Source organism: Anoplophora glabripennis, unplaced genomic scaffold (assembly GCF_000390285.2).
Source record: "Anoplophora glabripennis isolate ALB-LARVAE unplaced genomic scaffold, Agla_2.0 scaffold576, whole genome shotgun sequence".
In the NCBI taxonomy this organism is placed as follows: Eukaryota; Metazoa; Arthropoda; class Insecta; order Coleoptera; family Cerambycidae; genus Anoplophora; species Anoplophora glabripennis.
Genome location: NW_019416659.1, coordinates 75,301 through 84,219, shown reverse-complemented (window position 1 = coordinate 84,219; position 8,919 = coordinate 75,301). Strand labels below are relative to the sequence as shown.

The 8,919-nt window shown below is 28.4% G+C and overlaps 1 protein-coding gene across 1 annotated transcript; it reads left to right on the top strand.

Annotated features, from left to right (window-relative positions):
* The first annotated feature begins 2,099 nt into the window (after positions 1–2,099).
* Positions 2,100–8,458, top strand: LOC108910839. The gene is made up of 10 exons (XM_018715583.1): positions 2,100–2,177; positions 2,236–2,367; positions 2,425–2,649; positions 3,120–3,443; positions 4,909–5,364; positions 5,423–6,564; positions 6,618–6,781; positions 7,348–7,422; positions 7,522–7,617; positions 8,180–8,458. Exons 5-10 carry the CDS (start codon positions 4,954–4,956, stop codon positions 8,422–8,424), a joined length of 2,133 nt encoding a protein of 710 aa, XP_018571099.1. The 5' UTR covers positions 2,100–2,177; positions 2,236–2,367; positions 2,425–2,649; positions 3,120–3,443; positions 4,909–4,953; the 3' UTR covers positions 8,425–8,458.
* Positions 8,459–8,919: the final 461 nt, after the last annotated feature.

Here is an 8,919-nt window from a genome sequence, read left to right as displayed (position 1 = left end):
TCATATATTTATTTATAATATATATATTTTTATTTATTTTCAGATTTGTGTTTTCATTATTTTTAAAATTCCTACTTTCTTGTATTTTATATATTTTTTGTTTACATAAAAAGTTAGTAAAGACATACATGTTACAATTTTAAGTCGAAATTTATAAGGTAGGTATAGTTTAAATATATGTGTGTTTCGTAACTATAGTCCGTAGCTTCGTAGCGCAATTTCCTTTGGATATTTTAAGAAAACGCTTCGTTTCTGAGATTCAGAATGTTGAATTTAATATCTTCTAAATGCTGTTTTTTAGAAATTGAATTTTGGTACACCGTGTACTCGACTTCGTATTAACGAAAAGTTAAAATTTACATATAACAGACATTATGATAGAAAATATTAAATAAATTTAATAATCCCTTAAGACATTTAAGTGGCACACCCTGTATACTTGTTTAGTCCTGCATATAGAATTGTTTACGTTTATTTATTACAAGTATGTGAAAACAATTCTTAAAATGTGGGGTGAGGATATCACTAAACGCATTTTTAAAAGTTATTATTTTATTTGGGTAAATTTAGACAGTAACAATGAGTAAAGAGTACTTCAAGGATTTTATTTTTGTGTTTACTTTTGTTCTACACGTTTTATATTTCAAGGGTTCAGTACCTAAAAACGCCAGAAATTTAACTATTTCACGGCCGGGAATACGGCCGCCGGCCACCTTAAAATTCATAAACGCAACGCGCTTTATTAAGATAGAAACATGTGACAACAGCGGCAGTACCAATAAATAGTTGTCATGGAAACGGACGCGCTAGTCTGCTTCTTTGGAATACCGCTATATTCCAAAGTTTTGAAATTTTAACAAGTATGCATCGTCATGCCATCTATCAGCCACCTTAGGACCTATTCGCTAAATACATTCCCACGAACCTTCTGTAGCGTAGCTATTTATTCTGTGCTGCCATGCATTAACGATGAAAAAAACGGCAACATCGCATTGCTTAATAATGTAAATGCTCTTAAATAAGCTTCTTAGAGTTAATAAGTGAGTGTTCGTCAAAGTGACCGTTGTGACTTCCAATCAAGTGATTAATAATGAATTCGCGCGGTAAATTAATGGTGAATTTGGCGATTAAAGGTAAATATAGAGGGTGATTCACAAATAGTGATCAAGTATAACACCTTGTGTTTTTTATGCATTTTTAGGGATTAGGTGAATGTAGGGATTAGGTAGTGAATGAAATAATTTGAAAATGAGCACACGTATTTTTGTAAACGTTAAAATTTTGATACACCAGTGGCGAAAATCCAGAATATTAGTGTATTTTCTGAATAAAATGCGCCACCACTTTATTGGAACGACAGTGATATTTTCGGATTCGTGTTTCAATTTTCTACGAAATACTTCTTAATGTTTTTCGGAAAAAGTGAACTGAAAGCGCATTACATATTCGAATAAAATGCTGTTTAAAATTGCATAGTAGACTGCCATAGCAACTTTTAAATGTACATGTAGGTATTTTTGAGCATTTATTGATATAAAATGTTTCATTTAAATAAGTGTTCTCGGTTTCGGTTTGTTTTTAATTGTACTCGAAAACTAGACTTTTTCCGAAAAACCTGAAGAAGTAGCAATTTACAGAAAATTGAAAGACGATTCCAAAAATATCATGGTTGTTATAATAAAGCAATAGTGTATTATTGTATTTAGAAAAAATGCTATCATTACCCTGCATCTTCGCCACTGGAGCATCTAAATTTTAGGAAGATGTTCTAGACAATGTTTACATAAATCCATGTGCAGATTGTTAAGTTATCTTCAAGTAATTTTTAAAATATTTAAAAAGATAACAAATATACCTATTTTAAGTTGAACACTCTGTATCGTTTTAATTTTTGGTCGCCGTTTCTTAATTACCCTGAATATAAGCAATATATTTTAACAAGAAATTATTTTTTCCTCGAAATTTTTACATTTTTAAAGTATAAACTAATAAAATGAGAAATATTAGACTAAAAAAAATGTAATTTTGTTTCTAATTTGGTGAAAAGAGGTTGAAGTATAATTAATATGTTAAAATGTGCTTATGTATATTTATTTTTAGAAAATAAAAATCCACATTTATCTTTAGAAAGTAATCAAATAAATTCCAAGAACTTAGATATTCTAGAAAGAACTTCTGTAAGTAGTTTTACACAATTAACGATATATTATATCCATGTTGATCGTCTTTTTGTAGAAGTGGGTTAACGAAATAAATTCCAATAGTTCGTGTAGCATCGTTTCAGATAGCTATGACAGCAATTCAACTATTTCAATTCCATTTATATTTGAGAATGAAGAAGAATTTTTATCTCCTAAAAAAATTAAAGTACGTATGTTATATGTCTCTTCATATGAAATTTATATTAATAAGTATTTTTTTTAGATTTTGTCAGATGTTCTTGTTTCTGCGAATCCTTCACAGGTTACTTCAAACATTAAGTATAATTTACCCTCGAAATCAACAGATGTTTATGAATTTCACTCCGACAATGTTGAACAGGAACATAACATTGAACATGAAAAACTTTTTATCATCAGTCAGTGTTCCAGGAATAGCGAATTGTGCCATGAATCAAAAGAAAACAACAGTTTAAAAACAAATAATCCGGTTTGTAAAAATGACAAAATTTTTTTTCGTCACAGCACAGACATTTCAATTACATATAATTTTATTCCCGTGAGTTGTGATATTTAACCTGTATTTGTTCAGAAAGTTACCATTTCTTACTATTTTTTTGAGATATCTAGTAGAATTTAATAATTATGATTTTAACGTTGCTTCTCTATGCAAATTAATGGTAAGGAAATCCCAAATTTGACCACCATTTTTTAAAGTTTGCAGAATAATTTTAAGACAATCTTTGTACGAAAGTCAAAAATAACTATTTTTGAATTAGTAAAAAATTTTTATGCTAATAAATACTAAATAACTTTTATTTACTGCGTGCCTAAGCTAATAATAATTATAATAAAGTCTTCTTATAAATAAAATTTAATTTTCTACATCTCCTGAGTTAAATGACAATTTTAACATTTGTAGTTAAATGAAAACATTATTTCAATATTATAATTTTTCAGATTTTTTTAAGTAAATTAAATTCAAATCTGAAAATCAAAGGTGAGGACGGTTCCACAATTACTTCGAAAACGTCTTATATTGAAAGGAATAATTTACCATCAACGTCAAAAGATATTTATGAATTTCATTCAGATAGTAGCAGCATTGAAGATGATAACGTAAAGGATAAAGACTTTGAAATCTCTCAATATCCGGATGATAGCGAATCGTCAACAGAAATTTCAGAAAATTCCAGTTTAAAACAAATTAACCTTACTAATACCAAAGAGCTTGAAAAGACTACTGAAAGAATATTTTCGCCATTGTTGTGTCAAGAAAATAAGGTAATTATTTACGTTATGTAAATTTCCCTGTTATAACAGGATATACGGAAATGATGAGTAAACGTTTAAGAAGGTGATTCTACTCGAAAATTGTTGCCACAAGTTCCTGTATTGTTTTTGTGAAAACTCATAGAAACCTACTGGATATATAGGGTGTAAAATTTATTATTATAACTTTTTTGTCATTGTTTTGATTATCTTCAAATTTGTCAGATTTATTTCTTATATTTTTTGTATAAAGTTCTCATTTTTTATCCAAATTTGAAGTAAAGAATTTGGAGTTTCCCCTGGTATTTGTTGAGTGCTGTAAAATTTTTAAACGCGTTTTTCTCGAAAACAACTCATCTCGTAATATATAACATTTTTAAATATATCTATGTATAATATTTTTAAATATTTAACGATCTTTAATTTTCTCTCATAAATAAAAAAAAGTTCTGAGTGACTTAAATATCAAGGGCTGCTTTAAGTCATCTGGTATTGAAAGATTTACTTCAAATTCGGAACAAAAATGCAAAATAGAAGATAATCGAAGTACTGACAAAAAGTTATTTAAAAGATTACATTGAAAAATTAATTTGTATCCGTTAATTTTGAGTTTTCATAAAAATGGTATAGGAACTTGTGGTATCAATTTTTCGAGTAAAATCGCCTCCTCAAATGTTTGCTCATCATTTCCGGATACTGCTCATATAATTTCCGGACACACTGTAAGAAAAATTTTAATTAAAAAAAATACACCTCAATTTTTAACAGTTTATTAATAGTAGTAAACTAAAATCTAAGAATAAAATACGTCTCTGAACAACGCGTCTTTTATATCTTTTACTTTTAACTAATATTCAATTTGGTGAATTTTCATGTTTTTCATAGATATTTACTCGTATATTAGTGTTTGCGCCACAAACCGAATTTTATCTTGCCGCAGGCAGCAAATATTTCTAATACATGTATAATATAGCGAAATACATATTTTTTAAATCAAGTCAAGTTGTTATCTATCGATTGCTAAATATATTTGTCCTTGAAAAAGTGAAGACCTTTCAAATTCAAAGTTGATATTTTTTAACACGTAGCTGTGAGCCCGGTTACTAAAAGAATGCTTTCTCGTTCGGCAATAATTTATTTTTAACCGCTATTAAATAAAATTGGAGATTGATATAATATTTTGCGAAATACATTTCCCAAATTAGATTGCCATAAATGGTCTTATGTTTAAATATTTGTATTTATACAATACAATAAGAGTTTACAGAATATTAAATAATTTTAATATGGTAAAAGATGTCGGAGCACAGAACAATTTTTTTTAAATATAGGTATTTTGTGTTCCATATTTTTTTGTTCACATTATTCATCAATTGTATTGTAAGAGCAAATTGTAAATATACTTTTCACCTTTTTGGGATTATCAGTAATGGCTAGAATTAAGGACTGATAATCATAAATCTAATTAAATTTGCAGATTAATATAAAATCAAATAAACTCATCCACTGCAAGTTTTGCTTGATGGATATAGCAACAAAAAATTTCATGAGGCATTTGCAACGACATCACATAAATATCAAGGAAATAGAAGACATATTTCAACACCCAAAAAATAGCACAGAGAGAAAAAATGCAATGGCTTTACTTAGAAATGAAACGAATTTTAAATTGTATTTACAGGGAAATGTAAAACCCAATCGAAGAAATTTTGACAATATATACGACAACACTCAATATTACCCTTGTGCATATTGTAAAGGGCTTTTCTTAAAAAATTTTTTAAAACGCCATGTTAAAGTATGCATTGCTTTTAATAGAAACAAAAATGAAAGAAAGCAGTTGAAATTAAATCATATTTCTCGTTCCCATACTGTTACCGCTTGTGCAGCGGATCCGACTAATGTAATTTCTCAATTAAATGTCAAGGAACAGGTGAATATATTTGTATGTATACTTTTTATACTAACTGTCTCATATGATCTTATTTAAGGTTTTCGATTTAATGAAGGGTGATGACATCGCATTTCAGGCCAAAAAAGACTTACTTATAGCACATTTTGGCAATTCATATCTTAAGAAACACAAAAGAGAACGTATGGCATATGCGTGTAGTACACGAATGCGGGAACTCTCTCGATTATTAATAAGTTTTCGAAAATTAATCGATAATGAAAACATAGGTCTGAAAGATTTACTCCAACCCAAACATTTTGAACCAGTATTATCCGCTACTAGGGATATCGTTGGATATGATCCATTTAAAAAAACCTTTAAATCGCCAAATTTTGCAATGCATTTAGGAACTTCTTTAAAATTTGTATGTGACGAATTAATGCACCTTATAATGAAAGAAGATAATGGTTTCCGGTGTAAGTCAGATGACGAACGTATTTCGTGGTTAAAAAATATAAAATGTTTTAAAAAATTAGTACAAAGTAGATGGAATATAGAACTAGGGTCTCTTGCAAACAAGGATTTGCAAGAGAAAAAATGGGAAAAACCTTTACTGTTACCATTAATTAGTGACATTAAAAAATTTAGAGACGGAATTTTAAACATGGTAAATAATTGCAAACAAGTATTTGTAAATAATGAAGATAATCAAAATACATACAAAGATTTGGTACAGTGCATATTATCTTTGTTAATAATTTTCAATAGAAGAAGGATTGGTGATGTACAATTCTTAAAAATTAAAGATTACGAAATTGACAGAAAAAGTCATTGTGCCGATTTTGAAAAAATTTTAACAGAAAGCGAGAAAATTTTAACCAAAAGTTACAAAAGAGTTGTTAACAGAGGAAAGGGGAGTAGACCCGTTGTGATTTTAGTACCCGAAGAAGTACAAGGTTTTATTAAAATATTATTAGAAAACAGAAATAAGTATATTCATTCTGACAATGATTATATTTTCGCAACTCCTGGTAGCACTATTAAGTGGGGAAAAGGGGATGTTGCTATAAGAAATCTCTCTAAAAAATTTAATTTGGAAAATCCACTAGCAATTTCAAGTAGTAAACTAAGGATACATATTGCGACTGTCATGCAAATATTAAGCTTAACGAAACAGGAAGTTAAACAATTCTCTGATTTTATGGGTCATACACTAAAGACCCATGAAGAATTCTATGAGTAAGTACTTTAAATATACTGATTTAATGATTACTGATTGCTTTTGCTGTTAGGCTTCCAGTGGATATTTATCAAACGGCGAAAATTTCCAAAATACTATTAATGATGGATAAAGGTTGTGTACCTGCAGAATATAAAGGGAAATCACTATCACAAATCGATTTGAACCCCAATTTAGAATATGCACATGAAAATAATGATGCAGAGATGGATGATGGTAAGTTGATAACTAAATCATGTATAAATGTAAATACTTTAACCACCTTAAGACATTAAAAAATGTCGTATGAACCTTTGTTTGAAAATGAACGGTTTCGATATTTTTAGTTTTTTCTATTAAAAATAAATGTATTCCACTGGTTTTCTCAGCATTTAATTTTTTGTAAGACCTGGAATTAATTTGGAACAACAAAAGGCTCTTGAAGTTTTGATGTATAATTAAGCATTTAGGAAGTTAACTATGAAACTTGCGGATTATGTTTTTAATAACAATTATTATTAACGTAAATTAAATTGGTGTAATTTACAAGTGTACATATAAAAAAAAACTAACTTTTAAAAGTAAACTATTTTTACATCTGATGTCGACAACGAGGCGTTTCCGAACTTAAAATCAAATCTTTAGTATTTTGTATTGAATGTATTAGGTACTCACCAGTCAACTTTTAGTGATATTTCACGTAAGAATTATCAATAACCATGAAACAATTTATTTTGTTCGTTATTAATTACCTAACACAATTTGATACATTTAAAATATCGTAATATTCTATTACGTTTCAGATTTAACAATTTTAAATGAAATATTAACAAGTAGTGTAACACCTGAAGATTCACAAAACAATTTAGAATGGCAAGGTAAAAATAATTTTATAACAATATACTTAGCTAATCCTTGTATTTTAATTTGTAAGTAATATATTTAACTGAATTTTATTCATAATGTATATATTTTAGGAACTACTTCAATTATTGGCAATGCAAACATTAACAAGCCGGTTGCATCTTCTAGTACATCTAAACATTCAGAGGTTATGAGTAGGAAACAAACAGGTAAATAGATGTTTAAGTAACAAGTATACTAATCGCTTTGCAACATAGGGATACAGTAGAACTTCGATTATATGGGTGAGGATTATCTGTACACCCTTTGCTTCGACTTACCTCAATTATTATTTTTTACACATTGGAAACTAAGAAAACTCAAATAAGGCAGTAGAGATGCTGAGCCGCCACATAATTCGTAAAACTCTACGAGTTTTACGAATTTTACAATGCGTTTGACTTTATATTTCGATAACGCTACAGTTTTTTAAAGTGTTAGTTACAATTACATGTAGCTATAACCAGCATTTGTAATTTTAATATTACTAGTTTTGAAAAATGAATGAGCGTTATATAGGTATCAAAGATTTATTTGGTGAAAAGAAACCGAAAAGTTTAAACTTTGCAATAGAAACTACGTTTTATAAAAATTTTATAAATCGTAAAACATTAGCAAAAAACAAAAGATGTTGGCAAACATATAAACTATAAGCGATGTGTTTACAACATAGATTGTCTAAAAGAGAATAAACATACATAAGTAGTACAAATTTATATTATTTTTTTATAGATACTCCTTTAGAAATTCCAGATGTTAGGAAAAAACCAACCACTACCCGAAAAAGAAATTGGACTGAATGGGAAATCGCTTCACTAGACAATTATTTTAAGAATTATATTAGTACAGGAACTTATCCCTCGACACGCGAAATAAAAAAATTTATTTTGGATACTAAAATTAATCGAAATGCGCCCGTAATTACTTCAAAAATTCAGCATTTAATAAAACTTAAATTTAGAGGAGTACACAAATAATAGATGAGAATTCAGATGTTGCCGGTCTTTGCAGGTAAGATAACTTTAAATTTTTAAGAACAAACCCCCTTTTCACCTAATTATTTTACTAATTTATATTCATTTGTTATGAAAAATGGACACCAATTTTGAATTATTTTATGGTATACCATAAAAAAGTATAGGGTTAAAGTTGTGAATTATTCCGAATTTTGCAATAAGCTTCCCAGACTGGAAATAATATATAATACAGGGTCCTCCTAAAGGAGTAGTCCATTGATATCCTTTACCTAGGTTTTTTTCTTACATAAGGCATAGAGTTTTCAAATTCTCGAAAACGTGAATCAATTCTCTTGAGCAATGCTTGAAACAAATGATTATAATAATATTTATTTATATAATTTTAGTTCTCTGTAAAAAAATATTGTTTGTTTTATCGATTTTTATTTTTGGTTAAAATATAATTACGAGTCACAAACTCACCTTGTAAACAAGGTATCCAGAAACTCTCCAGCC

Excerpts from the sequence above, each read along its gene's own strand:
- LOC108910839 (XM_018715583.1), top strand. The coding sequence starts at position 4,954 with ATGGATATAGCAACAAAAAATTTCATGAGGCATTTGCAACGACATCAC. Across the intron at positions 6,565-6,617 it reads ACCCATGAAGAATTCTATGA|GCTTCCAGTGGATATTTATC; the intron begins GTAAGTACTTTA and ends TTTTGCTGTTAG. Across the intron at positions 7,423-7,521 it reads AAACAATTTAGAATGGCAAG|GAACTACTTCAATTATTGGC; the intron begins GTAAAAATAATT and ends TATATATTTTAG.